At 43.1% G+C, this 19,212-nt stretch overlaps 1 protein-coding gene across 3 annotated transcripts in view; it reads right to left on the reverse strand.

Annotated features, from left to right (window-relative positions):
- Positions 1-18,176, reverse strand: part of CD2AP (CD2 associated protein) — an 87,936-nt gene extending 69,760 nt beyond the window's left edge. For all 3 annotated transcript variants that reach the window (XM_071807121.1, XM_071807120.1, XM_065835112.2), the window contains exon 1: positions 17,963-18,176. Coding sequence is in view for 2 of the 3 variants with exons in the window: in XM_071807120.1 (XP_071663221.1) it covers positions 17,963-17,966 (4 nt within the window). In the remaining variant the exon portion in view is untranslated. The remainder of the gene's footprint in view (positions 1-17,962) is intronic.
- Between the last annotated feature and the right edge of the window lie 1,036 nt (positions 18,177-19,212).

Genomic DNA, 19,212 nt, shown 5'->3' on the forward strand with positions numbered 1-19,212 from the left:
TAAGTTTTATGGGAGGGGTCTATTCAGCTCTTCGTTTCAAGTTAAGATGACAGCCTGACTAATGAAGCAGTAAAGCAGACCAAACACGTCAAAACCAGTCAGCCACATCAACAACCACAGACTATGTTGTTCCCCATGGCAAAGACAAAATGTGTCCTATCTCACAAGAGCCACTTTGACAAAATAGCTCACACTGTCAGCAAACACAGCAACAATGCCCGCACAAGACATTTGGTCACCGCTGGCACAGGTAGACTCGCCATTTCTCCAGAACTCACAAAACTGGCTGTTCTGCCAACCACAGACAAGTGTTGATGCAGAAGACAAGCCTCCTGGTAAGCATGGCCACAAAACATCCATCTTAACTGTTTTTAAACAAAGGATGGGCTATGAAGATGATGAGGGGCCTGGAGCACCTTTCTTACGAGGAGACACTGAGAGAGCTGGGTCTGTTCAGCCTGGAGAAGAGAAGCTGACAGGGGATCTCATCAATGCTTACAAATACCTCAAGGTGGGTGTCAAGAGGATGCACCAGACTCTTTTCAGTGGTGCCTGACAGGATGAGGGGCAACGGGCAGCGACTGAAGCACAGCAGGTTCCATTTAAACATGAGGAGAAACTTCTTTCCTTTGAGGTGCCAGAGCCCTGGAACAGGCTGCCCAGAAAGGTTGTGGAGTCTCCTTCTCTGGAGACATTCAAACCCACCTGGACACATTCCCGTGTGGTCTGCTCTGGTGAACCTGCTTTAGCAGGTGGGTTGGACTGGATGATCTCCAGAGGTCCCTTCCAACCTCAACCACTCTGTGATTCTGTGACATCTTCAACTAACCAAACTCCTTCTGAAGTTGGCTGTTATAGGTAACTAAGGCTCTCTGGGAGCCCTACAAAATACACATAATAAAAGAAAAAAGGGGAAAATATACCATAATTCTAGCATGCCTGGGTCTTCAACAGAAATAACCAAGTGTCAGACACTCATCCAGTAAAGAGCACAATTTCATGTTCTTGGTACTTTGTTTAGGATATTACAATACTGTCAGAATTCAGTGACCTTTCTATAGTAGCCAGAAAAAAAGACACAAACCAGATATAAAACAAATCCCACAAAAAACACATTTAATCACTTATAAAATGAAAAACATCATTCAGGGGATAACTGAAATCCTTAGATATCACTCTCAAGGTGTTCAGGAAGCCTTGCTGAAACTTGCAGTAGACCTGGAGGGACAAAGTCCAACATCAAGCAGCAAGGGGAGCTTGAGTTGCATGCCCTGCTTCATAAAGCAGGTTTTAGGTCAGCTCAGATTAAAAGCTGTTTATTGGAATGTGAACCCTGGAAAGTTGTGTGGACTCCAAAAGCATCTTGCCAGCAGAACTTCAGTTATGCAAGAAACTGATTTTGCTTTTCCAATTTATCATTACAGACAGTTGCTAGATGACCAAAACAAACTTTATTAGTACCATTATTTCCACTTGTACATCTATTGTAAAAAAATGTTTAGTCTCCGATAAAACCAAGCTAATGTTTTTGTCATTATGTATGAACACATACACAAAACTACAAAAGTATTTAGTTTTATAGCAGACAGCAAGCTCACACTAGAGACAGAAGACAATCTCCTTTTAACTATCACACTTTCTTTCACAACTATCTCAAAATCAGGTGTTGGACTGAAGGAGAAAGCTCCTTCCAATTTCTTCCACCCAGAAAAAATCCTATAGTTGTGAGATGTAAGAGTTCCAGCTGTTTTAATTGTAATACCATAGTATATGTTTGGTCACTGAAAACAGATCTTAACACTGAAAAAGTAATTCAGGTGTTTAAATGCTAAACAATGAAAACACCTCCATAGGTCTTAAACATGCATAGTGGTTATAAGAATGTTTTTTTCCACTTCAACACCACGTAATTTTCTGCTACTCTGACCTGAGTCACTGATGACACCCATATGTTCAAATAAAGAGACCTAGTGGACTCCCCATTGCCCTTAAAATTCTAGCCCCTGCTTCCAGAACTGGTTTTTGTCCTACAAAGACCTCCTGGCAAGAGAAATGCACAAAGCGAGCACCAGGGTTTCAAAAACAAAGAAAAACACCTCCTGGCCAAGACCCTCCGTCGCTCTGCAGTCAGGCTCCTTCTTCTGCACCCTGCACCTGCTCCCATGATTCACACAATGACCCACAATGACCATAATAACCAGTTCCCCAAAGATCAAAGGATTCTTTTGGAGCAGAGATGTGGGTTTGGTAGAGAAGTACCTCACATTTCCCACTATTGGGAAATCCACTTTGACCACTGCTCTTGTACGAAAAGGTGCTTCATGTCACACCCCAATAGTCATCAGCACGAGAAGCAGCCCAGGGGCTGAATCTTGAACAGGTGGAAACATTAAGTATTTCCTTCTTTCCATCTCCTGGTGCCCAAGACAGCTACAGCACTAATGGGAAGCTGGAAAACTGCAAAGCTTTACTTCCACGATATTTAACCCAGGGATGCTGTGATCCTGTCCTCTCTTTTGGGTGCATTCCCTCTGCTCTGCACTTAAATTAGGAGTTATTTATACCACTGGTGAATCACAAGAAGAGAAAACAGCCCAAGAGAAGACTATTTAGTGTCAACTTTCTGCTCACAGCAGGGTCAGAGGAGCAGGATCAACATCAAATTCAACTTAGATCAACATCTACATCATTGCAACTGTGCCCAGATCAGGAGTACAGTTCTTTTCCGGAGTTGGACTTGATGAACCTCACAGGTCCCTTCCAACTCAGGACATTCTATGATTCTATGATACTCAGAGAAGCTCCAAACCATCCTCATTTATCGTTCTTCAGTTCACAACGCGGAGCAGTCTCACAGCAAGTAATCTGAATATCTTTTCACTGAAAGTAAATCAGAAATACGCAGCCGAGGAGCACTCTTAATGCATGCTAATCTTTAATAGGCATTAAGTCCATGGAACAAGACTAGTGCTAGGATGATATAAAAACGTCCAAAACATGCAATATGAACATCAGGTGCCTAACACCAGCAGATTCCCTCTACGGATCCACTCGTCTTGCCCTTCACCACATCCTGCTTTGCCCGTAGCCAAAATCTGACATGAAACCACACCTCAATGTAATGCATTAATGATGCGAGGCCACTGGATTCCTGTCAGCTCTGATGGTAGGGACGCGGTTCTAAGCTATTAAGAAATTAAACAAGGAAAGAGTACATTTAACTATCAGAGATCATGTAGTCTACATATATTTCCACTGTACTTGGCACTGGTGAGGCCCCACCTTGAATACTGTGTTCAGTTTTGGGCCCCTCACTACAGGAAAGACCTTGAGGTGCTGGAACAAGTTCAGAGAAGGACAATGGAGCTGGTGAAGGGTCTGGAGCACAAGTGTGATGGGGACCAGTTGAGAGAACTGGGGCTGTTCAGCCTGGAGAAAAGGAGGCTGAGGGGAGACCTTATCACTTCCTACGACTGCCTGAAAGGAGGTTGTAGCATGGAGGGGGTTGGTCTCTTCTTCCTAGTAACAAGTGACAGACAAGAGGAAATGGCCTAAGATCACACCAGAGGAGCTCCAGATTGGATATTAGGAAAAAGTTCTTCATGGAAAGGGTTGTGAAGCATTGGAACAGGCTGCCCAGGGAAGTGGTGGAGTCACCATCCCTGGAGGGGTTTAAAAGGCACATAAATTAGGTTCTTAGGGACATGGTTTAGTGCCAGTTAAGTTATAGTTGGACTTGATGATCTTGAGGGTCTCTTCCAATCAAGATGATTCTATGATTTCACAGTACAGTTCACCACAGCCTTCAATAAGGCAATAGGTTTAAGTCATATTATACAGAACAATAAACACTTAACCAAGCTGAGCCATGTGGAGCCACCACATTCCTGCTTCATGTGGAGAACCTGCAAAACATTTGCATCATGAGCACTACTGACAGGGTTGAGCATCACGAGGAAGATTTTCCATCTTCACAGGATCTCAAAAGGAGGTCGGGCGCCTCCCACACAGCCTCGGAAATACCAGTGACACATGGCAGAGCCATTTCTACCTGTGCCTACTCCCAGGTGAGCCACACCAGTCGTGCCAGCTCCAGCCCTAATAGCCAGCTCTCTACTAGAGCAGCCAGGCTGCTGCCAAAGCTTTGATCCACAGTACACCATCCAAGCAAACTGCTGCTGCCACAAGGAAGGGATGGAGCAGAGGAGACATTCCATAGTTTAAGATAATGCCGACCCTGTATGTTCAAATACTGACTTAAAGTCTTGTTTTAAGCCAAGTGCCCTGAGCCATCAGGATTCTTTCATTAGTTCATAATAAAACAACATAAAGCCAATGGAACTGATAGATTTTCATGCCATTCTGCTTATGTTTTCTTTTAAGCATATATATATATATATAATGAGCATATATTTTATATATTTTAAGCATGAGAATTGAGTACACCCTGCAGCATCTGCTATTTTTTTCTTACTCCTTTTATAATTTGCTCTATGTTGCATCACTCTGTTCCAGCACAAACAATTTCTGCTTAGAGCAACAATCCTTCTACAGCAACAGCTTTCCTAAAAAAGGAAAATAAAAACAAAAATAGCAGCCTACCCATGAGACAGTCAAAAGTCAGGAGCCCTGGTATGGTCAGCAGAGAACTGGTCCATCTGGAAGCCACCCTGGATCTACTTGACATTTTTAGATTAGGCAAGTCAATGTGCGTTGTCCAAGAAATGACTTGCCACACAATTTTAATAAAAGATTATGTCTAATTTTACAGCTCAGTAAGAACGGCTGAAATAACCAGGAAAACAAACAATTCAAAACTGTAAATAAAACTATTTCAAGTAATGAGAAACTCATTGTATTCTAACTGTAACCATCTCAACAGCAACTTCTCGAGCTCGCTCTGGTACAATTAGCAAGATACTTTGTGAAGGAAATTAAACAGCAGAGCAGAAATCCTGCCCAGCAAACTGTCCTGAAGCATTAAAGATGCAAACCACACATGCCTCATTTTCCTACTCCAGGCTCCCATAATCCAAATGCTTACCACTGTGTATAATAGAACATACTTAAAAACCTAAAAGTTTGTCAATTCTCACTTCCTTAAAGCAAATCATTCCCATAATTCTAAAACTGCATCCTGTAGATAAGTCATCATTTCCAGCCAGCTGGGAAAAAGCATTTCAGTGATTCATTGTTCACCACAGGTACATGAAGCTGAGTCTAAATGAAGCAACTGATCATGTCTTCTCCAATATTATCAGAAATACTTGTCTTAAACTCAGTCATAAACTTAATAGATATTAGAATTGTGGATTTGATTTACCCTCTTGTTTCTATGTGCTGGAATTGTCAGACTCCTCCCTTCACAGCAGAAGGCACGAAATGGGAAGTATTAGAGCAAAATCTGTGCCACCTACAGGTATTTGATGCTACCTTGCAAGGACAGAAAGGTCCAAATGTTTCACCTGGGAAGTTACATTAAGCAGACAGTGATGGTTTGTTCTGCTTGTTATTTCCTTCAGTCCAAGCACAGGTCACTGCAAGAAACCACCCTGGAAATGAGAGGAAATATAGAAAATGTCTTCACAAGCAAAGGAGAGAAACTGCTATTAATTTAATATGCAGAGAAAACCAAACCAGGGATCTTAGAGGACACAAAGGATGGTACTCTAAAAAAGCACACCACAATTTAAGTCATGACTCAAACGCTGTTCTATATATAGATTTACACCTCTTCCTTAAGTTAATTTTATAATACCTATTTGGCAAAACATTCAAGGTGAGTCAGAAAACACCAAATTACAAAAGCTGCTAAAATGAAGTCATGTCAAAAAGCTCTGAAGAACAAATATACCACACCTCATTTAGATCTAGTTCAAATCCAAAGCAGCAAATATGCAGTAAAAGTACGACAGGGTCAGGATCGTATTTACAGGTTTTTCCCTTAGAAACCCCACTAGATAGTTATTTCACAAAAATACACTTGAAGCTGAAGATTCTGTTGCTTATGCTTGCTAGAATTCTTTTTACAAAGTCACCCCGCTCTCCAATCCTCACCCCCCATGTCTCCCCCCAAAAAAGAAATAACAAGAAAACACACAACTGTATTTCAATTATATAAAAGATTCCTTCCATCAATATAAGGATCCCACATTACTACAAAAGCTTCAGCTCCTCCTGCAGATCATTTTCAGGACTGTTCTCGCCAAAAATGACAGTGTGATCGTAGCTCCAGGTTATGAATTCATGAGTTACAAAAACAATAATGTCTCAGAAAGCCTTTTGGGTTTAAACCAAAAGACAACTCCCTTCACGCTCTACAAAAAAAAAAGCACTAATGCTGTGATGGACGCCCTACAATTTGGCACATACATAATTCAGAATGACAATTTATATTTCTGCAAACAAGGCAAGAATCTGGCTTTGAAATAAATCTATGCAAATTTAAAAGCATCGTTCGAAGCACACACAAAGTGTTCCCTTCATCTTTAAAAACAGGCATGATGCAATAGGTTGAATGGGCCCAGATTGGGATATTGCAAAAACCACAGAACATGTTCCTATCCGACTTCATGCTGTCTGGACACTCCATACTAATTATGGCATCAATAAAGTTAATTTAGATTTTAGTGTGGACATTTTAGTCAATACAAAAAAACTGAACTGTTGATAGGAAAGCACAGAAATTCTTCTGCAACAGATTTTTAGAAAAGCCAGTCGAAACCACAAATGCTCAAGGGCACCCTACAATCTCAACCTGATAGTTTTAGAGGAGATAAAATTGCTTTCATTACCTCAATTATGTTCTAAAAGTTAGGAGATCGAGTCCTTTAAGCACCCGTTTGTAACTTGAATTTAGAAAGATTTAAGCATATCTTATTAAGATCATGATTTAAACCTGCATGGCTTGCAATACCTCCCATCACAGAAAAACACAGTTTGACAGGACCTCTGGAGGTCACATACCACAAACTGGTCAGAGCAAATATAACCGCAAAGTCAGACCAGGTCACTCAAGGCACTGTCCAGCTAAGTTTTGAAAGTCTGTAAAGGATGGAGATAAAATAGCCATGTTGGGCACCTTTGCTTTATTCAATTCTCATGGTAATTTTCCCCATTATATTCAGTAGGAATTACCCTTAACTTGCAGCCATCAATTTACATTTTTTCACTGTGCCTCCAAGGAGGGCACAGCTTTCTCTTCTCCAGGCTAGACCAGCTTCTTTCACACTATATGCATCAGCCTCTTAAACACACTCTACTCTTCGGTTTGTCAGCATCTCCCTTGCATTTGAGGAGCAAAACTAAACGTGGTATTTTAGAGACAGCCTCATGACTGCCAGGTAGTGGGGAACAACCGCTCCCCATGACCTGCAAGCTCCTGTCCTGCTAATGCCACCTGGCAGACCGCAAGGTTGTTCCATTCTAGATGCTGGATTATGCATTTATCTTTCCAAAACACAGGAGGTTCCTGCTGGCTCACTCCCCCAGTACCACTGCAGTGCATCAACCATCCCTCCTTCATTTACTGTGGGTTTTTTTAGGGACTTCAACATAATCTTGAGCACTGTAAGAAATCAGGCTTGCATGTTTGGAGAGGAAGCTGTATGAGGGGCAGCTGAAGTCACTTGGTTTGTTCAACCTGGAGAAGAGAGGACTGAGGGGAGAGCTCATGGCAGCCACAGCTTCCTCACAAGGGGAGGAGGAGGGGCAGAGCTGAGCTCTTCTCTCTGGTGATCAGTGACAGAACCTGAGGAAATGTCAGGAAGATGTGCCAGGGGAGGTTCAGGTTGGACATTAGGAAAAAAGGTTCTTCACCCAGAAGGTGCTGGACACTGGAACAGGGTCCCCAGTGAGGTGTCACGGCCCCAAGCCTGACAGTGTTCAAGAAGAGACTGGACAACGTCCTCAGACACACGGTGTGAACTGTGGGGTTGTCCTGTGCAGGGACAGGAGTTGGACTCCATGATCCTTGTGGGTCCTTCCAACTCAGGCCATTCTGTGATTCTATGAGTGTCCGTGTCAGCCTGTCCTCCTGCTTCACTCCCAATAATTCTTTCCCTGTACACTCATTTGGTTGGAACATGCCAGAAGAGTAGTGTCTCAAAAATAACAGCTGTACTTTTTTGTTGTTGTTGCAGAGTCAGCACTGAAGCACCTAAATCACAGTCCTCCCTGAGAAACAGACTTCAGGATTCCCCCAGCACTCCTGCTCTTTTAACCTGATGGTTGGCTGATCACCAAATATGCAGCTTGGAAGCAGCTACAGCATGTGCTGTGTCTTGCACAGCTAATTGATAGTAACACACAACGATCGGCATTTTAAGAATTCAGGGAGGGAGCAGAGGCATTACGGGAGGTTATGAAAAGCTGTCTGGGGCAAGGGATACTGGTGGCTGTGGTCAGAAGATAAAGCACCCAAACACACGTTCATAGAAAGCTAATCCTCACCTCTGCCATTCTCAACATATTAGCTTGAAGTAGTAGTTTGGGTTCCACAATCAAAGGAAATACTTTTGACTGTCCTCACATATTTCACAACTACCAGGCACAACCCCAGTGACCCAACTACACACAGGAAAAAAAAATTAAATCAAAATGAGAAAAAAAAAATAAGATCGGCAATATAATCTCAGCTTTTTTAAAAACACAAGTCAGGATTTACCACTCCAATCGGTGCTCAGAACTGCAAAAGCACGATACAGCAGCGTACAGCAAGATCCAGCAATTCCGTCTTGATGGGAAACCAGAATTGCTGCATGGAGCTGGCAGGTTGTGTCTAACTCCACTGACAGCGCATCTTGTGTTTCACAAACAGCTTTATTTCATCTGCTATTTCATCATGCCAGAGGCTTTCTGGCACTGGTTATCTACCAGGGCGGGTTTTCTTCTACTACCTACACATTAGAAGCCATCTACATTACAATCCATATATATATTTAATGATTCTCTCTCAGTAAGGATGCAGCAATAAGATTGAAAGAGCAAACCCTCTCCCCACAACATAAGCACCTACTAAAAAGATGAACACATAAGAACTGGAGGAAACAATTTCATGCGCTCTCAATTGTGCTTCTCCTTGAGAACAACCACAGTGTGAATTCACATACAGCCCTGTAGCCCACACAGCTACAAGCAACGCCTTCCAGCCCTCCTCAAGCTGCAAAGGGCTTCATCTGAGAACGGTTTCCAATTTCCCCGCTTTCCTGCACCATATCATTGCACGGATACTGGGATGCAGTAAAAACAGATTCTGTTATACTTGGGCTTCTCATAAACAAACTACATTAGTATGTTGATATTAACTACCATCTTCCAATTCACAAATTCTCCATCCCTCAACTAAAAGACAAGGTCTATTTTTGGTACCACGCATAGTCTAAGGTAGGCAAACAAAGTACCGTATTTGATTTTCAAGTGCAAAACAGAGCGGTTTATAATAGTTGATGCTTAATAAAAAGATTTTATTCTGCTGTTTGCACTTTTCTGAAAGATCTGCTGGCTCCTGATCTACCATAGCTGTGATACTATGGGATTAACATGTCTACAAAAGACCCACCCCCCTCAGTACTTCCACTGCCCCCATTTCAGAACAGCATCTCACTTCACCTGGCTACAGCACTCACTCAGACGAACACAAAAAGAAGTGTTGTTTGGGACACTGAGGTTTCATACAAACAGCCCATGGGTCGCTCTTCAGACAGCCATCTGAAACTGCCGACACTCCCAGGCAGCTTGCAAATCCAGCTAAATTTGTGAAGTCTTACATTAAAAATTCTGAACAAAATAATATCCTTCACTTAACCACTTAGGAAAACAAACAGACGGCCTCTGCTATTCAGAAATAGTTGCTTTAGTTGTCTACAGAGAATACAGTTTCCAACACCTGTTCCAACAATCTGAGGATGAAGGAGCGACCCTGCATCCCCCTCTCTGCTCATTCCCATTCCGCTGCCTGTTCCCTTGTACTGGGCTCCCAGTTTGCTCCTCCAGGGTGTGCCGGGTTCATCTGCTGCCAAATCAGCCCACTGATTCCCTTCCAGCTGCATTTAACTCTGGCCAGTGTCTTGGACTGGATCATCCCAGGGACACATGATCACAAAATCTGCCAAAAGGGAAGATTAAAGAACGCACTGATATGGGCATCATCCAAGGAACCGATCATATCAAGAAATGCTGGATCAAGTGCTTCCCTTGGCAATTTGTTCTAGTAGTTAATAACTTCCCCAACAGAAACATTCAGACATTAAAATGAGCACAAACACCAGTACAATTTACCTTAAGTTTTAGGCAGGTTTATTCTAGTTAACCTTGCATTTATTGATTTATGACAATACTAAATAAGCCCATCTCCATAAAAGCATTTAAGTGATGGGAACATTAAAGTCGAGCCTAACTGCGGAAAATCGGGATACAGAAGGACAGAGGTATATTTTTAAATATGGTGCTCAGTGTCCTTCTCAAAACATATACATTAATGAAGACAACCAAAACCCAAAATCTACAGAAATACAAAAAGCCCCTCAATAACAAGTTCTAGCTGTTTAGAAACTATCTTCTCTTCAAAGGTGTTACTAAACAAATGGAAAAAAAGGATGCACATTAGAGGCACAGTTTAAAAAGGGCACTTGGCTGGCTTAAAATGGATGGGGGAGAACGACAAGAAGTTTACAAAAAAGGCATTTTAAAGATAATTAACAGAAAAAGTTGTGAAATCAGTTTGCTGGATTATGAACACTTAAGGAGAGGAATTAATATAGACACTTAGAAGAAGATTATGAAATTTCAGCTTGGATCTAGCGCATAGTAACTACAGGCTGAGACAGAAAAGGAGAAACACTCTCCCTTCCCTGGCTCCCAAAATACAGCCCCATCCATCTTTTTGCAGTCACGACTGTGCAGAGTAAGGCCATTCAACCTGCTGACATGATGGCAAACCCAGCACAAGAGTTTTCTCCACACCAGCCAGTTTATCAGCTCACACCGCGGACTCACAACCACTTGCCGCAACCACAAGAGGCATCGCAAAGCTCTGGTCCTTTTTGGCAGCAGCCTGTAAGTTATCTCTGCTGAAGCACAGCGGGAAACTGCACCCACAGGCTCACTTCAGGACAAGAGAGATTACATGCTAAGCAGCCTTAAAACAAATCCTTTCATAATTTAAACTACAATTTCAGAGTTAAGTGATGTGATTCTCCCTTACTAGAGAGTGAAAACTTCATGAAAATGGCAGTTCCATTTCTTCAGTCAGAAAAGATGAAGACTTTTCTCCCCTTAGTCTCAAAGACGCATTGAGTGGAAATGACTTGAACCATCTCGATAAGTTTGCTTATTGTTCTGCTCTTGTACTTTTCCTGAAAACTGAAGAAACAAGGTAGCTCAGAAAAACAAAACCCCAAAACCCCCACAAACAAAAAACAACCACACAGACCACAAATCTAAGCAGAATTACAGTAAACAGATCTCCGGAGGTCCCTTCCAACCCCAGCCATTCTGTGATTCTGTTCCAAATAAATCCGTAATTGAACTGAAGAACTAAAACTGGAAGACAATAATTTCTGTCAGGCACAACTTTCACAGCTGCTGTAAACGTGCTTCCGTCGATACCGCTGTAAGCAGCATCCTCACCCTCCTCTTGCTTTCATTCACTCTTTTGTGATCATAGACTTAGTCTCGGTTTCTGGAGAGCCAGCCTGGTTCAAAGTTTACCCAGGAAGATAAGGAAGTTTTGGAAAATTCAGCTCGTAAAAGCAAGGGAGGAGGACAGTTCTCGCTAGCCAGAGGTAAGTGAACAGTGAGACTTTATTTCCGCGCCAGCTTAAAAAGATCAAGACACAAGCACAGTCAAAAACACTTGACTAAGACTGACCACTTCGTAATTTTATCCAAGAGGTAGAAATTGATGACTTCAGAGTCTTCTTTAAATGGTAAGTCGGGCGAGTTTCCAGGAACTTGGGTAAAACTGCCTTCTTAATTTAAAACTAAAATAAAAAGCATTAATAACTCCAATCCACAAAAATCTAGTAGTTCTAGTACTTTTTAATTGCTTAACTCCAAAACCATTTACATATCCTCTACTGTCAAAATGTCTCATGTCCATGGCAACTTAGGTGCGGTTAAGAAAACAGCATGAGCTTAAGCCATTTAAAATAATTTAAAATACTACTTTATCTGGCTAAAGCAATAAAGGTGATAAAATGAATTTTTAGTTTCTTAAGCAAGAATGTTGAATTTAAACTCAAGGTTTACAATCACAAAGCTCTTTGGCACTATAGCACAAGAGCAAACGGATCCTCGCTTCATTCTCCAGAGTTCAGCAAACCTCTCCTGTAACATCACAAGTCAGCACTCTCCAAACTGTTGAACAAAAATGTTTTTTTTTTTTAATAATTCAAAATATTAGATTCTAATTTATTTCACTGAAAGCAATCCTGCATAATAGCATGAGCACGTTACAGGCAATACATATTCCCTTAAGAGAAGTTAAATTAATATTCTAAATGACCTCACGTTATATTCTCTGCAGTGTACATCACCCCCAAAGCGGAAAGATTTAACTCATTTGGCAGGCAGACACATACTGTGACTTCTCCTTCGGTATGATTTAGGGCTCTAGCAGTGGTAGGTCTTAAATCTTTCAGAAAATACAAATAAACTCTTCAAAATATCTGCAATGCTTCATTTTCTTCATTCAAGACTTCTGAAAAAGCAACTTTTCATATCGATTTTATACAAAGAAAGTCAATTCTGCATATAGCTAGAGTGATAAGACACAATCCCACCCAAAAATACGTGTTGATATTAGTCACAGAAAGTAAATACCTGTGCTGGCGTCACAATATTATTCAAATCAATTAAGGTTATGTTAAGAAACACAGAACAATTTAGGGTGAGAGGAGTCGACAGAGGCCACTCATGCAAACCTCCTGCTCAAAGCAAGGCTCCTGTCAAAATTAATTCTTCAGTACATTTTTATTTAACATAGCAAGGGATCGCTCCAGAAAAGAGGCAACTGAACAGGCAGTTTTAGTACTTGAGTTGTGCTGACAACCAGCGCGACAGGACAGCGGAGGGCAATGCACAAGCGGGGTTATGCTTGCACCATTGCAGCGACAAAGTTTGGTAAAACTATTTCGCATCACTGTACATCCAAGCAGAGAAGGGACAGCAAAGGCACAGACATCACCCTCACAGGGAGCAGGGCACCTTTTAGATCATTAACAAATCCACACTTCAGAGTAGAAGAGAAAATAAATGTTTATGGAAGGGAAGAGTGTCAGGGAAGAAAAAGTTGAACATAATTTACTTGCATTACTATAAAGTAAGCCAGTTTAAAAAGCAAACAAACAACAAAAAAACCTTTATAAGGAACAAAATAAAAGTGCTAAACCCCTGCAGTGAACCAGAGATGTGTTCTAAGTGCCCAGGTTGTAAGCACAGGTAGGGCCAGCTGTGAGAACTCACTACACCCCAGATCCACTAGCGACTAATTTCACTTGGTGGACTCACCCACTATTGTTCAAAATCACCCAAGTCACTTTAGGCGCTTTCATCGCTTCTCTCTCATAACCAAATCATTTTTACGAAGCCAGGTTAGGAGCATACCAGAACAGCAGTCACATGTGACAGCATTTATGAGGAAGCAAAATAGATGGGAAGAGCAGAGCGATGACAGCCAGGGCAGGACAGGGCAGCCGCCTCATGTGGCCCCAGACAGCACGGCGTTCCCAACCACGTATTTCCTGTGTTTATGCAGCAAAAAACCACTAAGGGACAAAAAAGCCAACAGGGGTAGAGTCAGAGAGGCCAGGGAAGGTGAAAAGACTTCAAAGAGAAGATCCTACCTAGCTGAAAGAAAAACTCTAAGAACTATTACGGAAACAAACCAAGACAGCAAATATAATTAAACTCCCGCATGACGTTAAGTCTTGAATAACAGATACACAGTCCTGAACTGCTCTCCACAATAAAAGTGCTCTCAAAATTAAATAACCAGCCAGTGAAGATGACCAGTGTCTGGAACAGCCAGCACATGAGGAAAGTAGATGTAGAGAGACTTCTGCATCTGAAGCCACCAACCATTTCTCAAAAATACAAAGCAGTCAGGTGGAAGAAGCAGCAGATTTAGGAAACAAAACCTTCACGCTGAAAGGACATAATTCCCTAACATATCCCTATTTGTGCTAAACAGGGACTCTCACTGTCACAGGTAGTTCGGGAAGGCAAGAGCCACGTTCCTCTTTGACCCCCTGTGTACAAGTCCCTTATAATTCTCCACATCTTTGAGCAAGTTCATAAACTATTAATTGCCAGATTGTGTGTTTTTATTAAAAAAAAAGTAAAGAACTTGCCACAACAAGGCTACTTTCCATATCCTTCTCCTTCCTATGTGCCCCACAGACAGGACTCTCAGCACAGCAGCTTTCACATTCTTGGAAAAACAAAAAGTCAAGAGCTGAGCTGACAGAATCTCTAGCACCTTTTTGTGGGATTTCTCCCCTACCTTGACCCAAACCCAGTATCCATCAGCTCTTCCCAGTTACTGTAATTTGCTTTCCCAGTATCTTAGGCACCTCTCTTCCAGAGGTCAATTTGCCATCATCTTCCCTTATGGCTTTGTTTAGAAAAAATAAAATTATAGTAAGAAAGCACTTTGCTCAACATTGACAGCACAAGCACAGTGGGGCTGCCACAATGAGGCTCATGGAGCACCCTGGTCCAGACAGGTTGCAGTAACTTGTACTTCTGATTAAATCATCTTATTCTCCACTAGTTTACTGTGAATAAAGTTCATTGCATCTTACACATTTCTTGATGAAAATACTAGCTGAAGGACTCTTGATCTAGCCTACTCCTTTGTTGTTTTCTAGTTGGTCGGTTGTTTTTAAAATTAGAGAACAAACCCTGAAGTGATGTTTTAGTTGGTTGTTGTAATACTACTGGTGACTACTGAAACCATCTGTCACTGCCCCTATGACAATGCTAAAAGTACTCAGTCTGCTTACGAAAACCTACTAGATTTTTTTTTTTCTGTTGCCAAGACAAAGTTGGAAAAAGCAAAAGGCTTCACACAAGTTTAATGTTTGATGAACTTACTAAAAAGTTCTGTAGAACAACTATATTTGTGTATATCTGTACTCATTCTGTTAGCAATGACGATGTCTAGCTTCTTGAAGTATTTTCAAAATAAAAGTTTTCTAAAGATTATATGCAGCAAATTCAAATCTACTAACTCATAGGACCCACAAATCAAAGTTTGCACACATTTTTTGAGATAAAAAAAAGTGTGGGGGAAATGCTACGAAGATACTGACAGAAGCCCAGCAGATTTCAGCATACCACTGTGCAATTTATCAGCTGTTGCTGGATTATTGCATTCTTAGTTCTGATCCCATTAAAAAAATTGATTAAACACTGCAAATAGAGCTAAACCTTCTTGTTAATGTGCAAGTTGTATAGTCAAATGACTTCCTGAATAAAATTAGGAAAATTATCTGTTATTGAGCCATAGAAGTAAACTGGACAGATGTTCCAATGCATGGACGCATGGAACTCTACCTTCCCTCAACCCAGTGCAGCAACAAGATAGTGGACTCAAAGTTTTTTCCCCGGAACCTTTGCACACATTTTTATCTACCTGTTTGTAGAGCCATATATGGAATCCCCATTATTAATCTAGTAGAGAAGTCAAAGAATTATAATGACAGAGCTTAAGGATGTTACTTTATACAGTCTAGTGTTTGTCACCTCTGACAACATCCTCCCCTCCAGCTTCCAACCATGTGAATGACACATCCTTTTGCAACATTCATTTCCAGCTATTACAAGAGCGTAAAATAACCTGTTCCAAGGCATTTAGTATTTCTGACCTCCTTTTTTGGTTCCTCCAGAGTCGCACTGTACTGTTCTTACTTCTCTAGAAATCTCTGAAATCCTTGACCTAATTTGTCAAGCAGATGCCTCGATGGCACCTCTTACACATAAAACCTCCATCATAAGCTGACATACAAGACAAACAATCTCTTATCAAGAGCCAGCTCTACCATCATGTCATTAATAAAACAATCAAATAATCACTTTTCAAGGTAAACAGAGGCCATCACTAAATATAGTGAGTGCAGTGCAAACTACTGTTAGGTTTTTTCCCACTCTTATTTTTAGAGATGTTTTACTGTACATTCCCTCCCACTTTCGATCACAAGAGAGTAACACTTGAAAATCTGAATAAAGGACCACACCTTCATAGAAAATCTATTTTAAAGGCTCTGGAATCATTCTGCAATCATTAGTAGAGGTCTGTCAGCATTCTGGCAGAAGCAGTTCTATAATTGCCCACGCACACAAAATGTTATGGTTATAGCAACCCATGCAATAACAATATTTGACACTGAGTGTATGCACCCACTCGATTCAGTCGCCTCTGAAGAAACAATAATACGCTCACCACTGTAATCAGAAGAGCCAGAGAAAGAAGAAACACTTAAGGAAAGGAAAACATACATAAAACATCATACAGTAATTATTAGTCATAAACTGGACTCAGTCCTTTGTTAAAAGTCTTGTGCAGTATTCCTAACTGCATACTAACAATTTTAATAACTCTGACCTACCATATCTAAATCCTCAAGTATTTCACATTTCACCATTACACAGTCTGAGTTTTAACTGTTTAATTTGCATACTAAACTTTGACGCTCCAGGAACTACCATCACAGGCCACTGCAATAACCTTGTCACTTGCAAGTACGGTGATGCAGCCCAAAAAGAAACAGTAGTTCTAACCTATTCTGAACAATCAGAAGGAACCTCAAAAAGTCAGTTCTTTAGAGTTTGGTTTGTATCAGAACCTAGAACACCTATTTCACTTTATATTTTCAGACTTTAAGCATGCTTTGACCATGTAAGACAACTTCCCTTAAAATTAAACACTGAAATAATATATTTGTAATCAGAAGGAACACAAGGCAGAAGGAACATTTATCACTTCACCAAGCGCACATTGGATCACTTCTCCCCTTCTTTTTATGCACAAAGAGGGAGTAAGCAAAGCTATGCAAAACTCAGGTATGCTTCCACTTAAAAAGCTTAAATCACACCCGAACATAGCACTGGAAGGACACACGCTCGAAAGTCACTGCCCCCCACACGCCCCCCTCCAGAAGCACATGAAGCAGCTGATGTTGCACGGGACGGAGGAGCAGGGGTACAATATGAACAGAGATAACCAAGACGGACAAAACGGTCAATGGACCATTTGGACCCCAGTGGGGGAATTTTGAATAAGGAAGGAAAGCTCTTCAGAGTGAGGTTTAAGTCGCACTTTCACACTTCCCTATGCAGACGCTCTTACATTAAAAATTGGACCCAGCAAAACTGATTGAGTGTAAACCTGAACTGGCACATTATGAAAATAGGAATATTTGAGTGGTTGTATGCTTTTTAAGTCAATACCTCGGTGGAGCAACGGGTGAAGGCACAGCTCAAACTGAAGCAGAGGAAAAGCCAGAAGGGCTGGATTAAATCAGGATAACTTTTGGTCTTCGCTAACCTACTGCAGCCAGGTTCCCTCCAGGATCAGTGCTCACCAGACGGCTTCAAACCGCGCTCATCCCACCGAAAACCATGTATCCCCCGCCGCTGCCCCCGCCTCCTCCCGCCCCGGGCCCCGCGGCTGCCCCCCGGACCAGGACGGAGCGGCCCCGGCCTCTTCCAGCCCCGCCGAGGAAGCAGCGCTGACCCCAACACCTGCAGCACCTGCCGGTTCCCGCCGAGACCGGGCGGCTCCTTCGGCCCCCGCCTTGTGCAAAGGCACCGGGGACCAGCAACACTCCTTTCCCGGGAAAACCAGGGTCTAACCTGAAGCGGCGACGCTTCCCGGGACCCCATGGCCGCGCCCTCCCCCTCAGACAAAGGGCGGCGCAGGGGACGAGGAGCCGGTCCCACCGCCCCCCGTCACACTCACCCATGCTGCGCCCGCCCGCCCGGGCTCGGCGGAGCGGCTCCGGATCCCGCCGACGCGCTCAAGCCGCGCACGGTGGCTTCATCTGTGCCACCCCGAGGGCGTGAAAGAGGTTGCTCCGAGCCGCCGGCGGCCCGGGGCGGAAGGAACCGCGTACCCCTCCCGTCGCTCACCCGCCGCCGCGCCTCAGGCTCGGGCACCGGCGGCACCGCCCCGCCCCGCCCGCGCCGGGGGTCGCCAAATCCCGCGAGAGCCGCGCGCCACCACCCCCACGCTGCAGCGCAGTTGCCAGGCGGGATGACGTCACAGCGCGTTCCCCGCCCCGCGGGGCCGCGTCCCGGCGCGCACAGGGCGCCCGTGCGGGGGAGGAGCGGGCGGGCCCGTGGCTGCTTCGTTTACCGGGTCTGTCTCCCTGTGACCCAGGCGGGTGTTCGGCCGCGTCCGCCTCGCAGTTGTACAGTCATAGAATCACAGAATAGTCCGGGTTGGAACAGACCCTCAAGATCATCAAGTGCAACCATAACCTCATACTGATACTAAACCGTGTCCCTAGTAACCACGTCTATGCACCTTTTGAACCCCTCCAGGGATGGTGACTCCACCACTTCCCTGGGCAACCTGTTCCAATGCCTGACAACCCTTTTTAGGAATAAGTTTTTCCTAAATAAGCTTTTCGTAATATCCAAAGTAAACCTTCCCTGCTGTAGCTTGAGGCTGTTTCTTTTCATCTTGACGCTTGTTACTTGGGACAAAAGACCAACCCCCTCCATGCTACAACCTCCTTTCAGGTGGATATAGACAGTGATAAGATCTCCCCTCAGCCTCCTGTTCTCCAGGCTGAACAGCCCCAGTTCCTCAGCCGTTCCTCATCACACTTGTGCTCCAGCCCCTGCCCCCAGCACCCTGGGGCTTCCCCACCTCCTCCGCCAGCAGCCCTTACCCCAAAACTCCCACCCTGGCATCATTTTGGGAAAGCCCCTTTTTAACAAGTGTTGAGATTTGAGGTCAGTTCTGATTGTGTTGTCCCAAAAATCAGGATTCTGGGCTTTTTCCCTCCTGCCTCAAGTAAGGTGACAAGGGTGTGTTTAGGGAGACCAGGGAGGGAAAACTGGCCTGTCCCCCCAGTGTCCTGTGCATGTTTGTGGGCTTGTGCGTTGCTTTTGGAGAGTTTATAGGGCAGAGGTATTTTTTGTTGGTTTGTTTTGTTTTACTTAGAGAGTTTTCAAAGCTATATCAGGCTGCCACTGTTTAGG

This window comes from Patagioenas fasciata, chromosome 3 (assembly GCF_037038585.1).
Source record: "Patagioenas fasciata isolate bPatFas1 chromosome 3, bPatFas1.hap1, whole genome shotgun sequence".
NCBI classification, from domain to species: Eukaryota; Metazoa; Chordata; class Aves; order Columbiformes; family Columbidae; genus Patagioenas; species Patagioenas fasciata.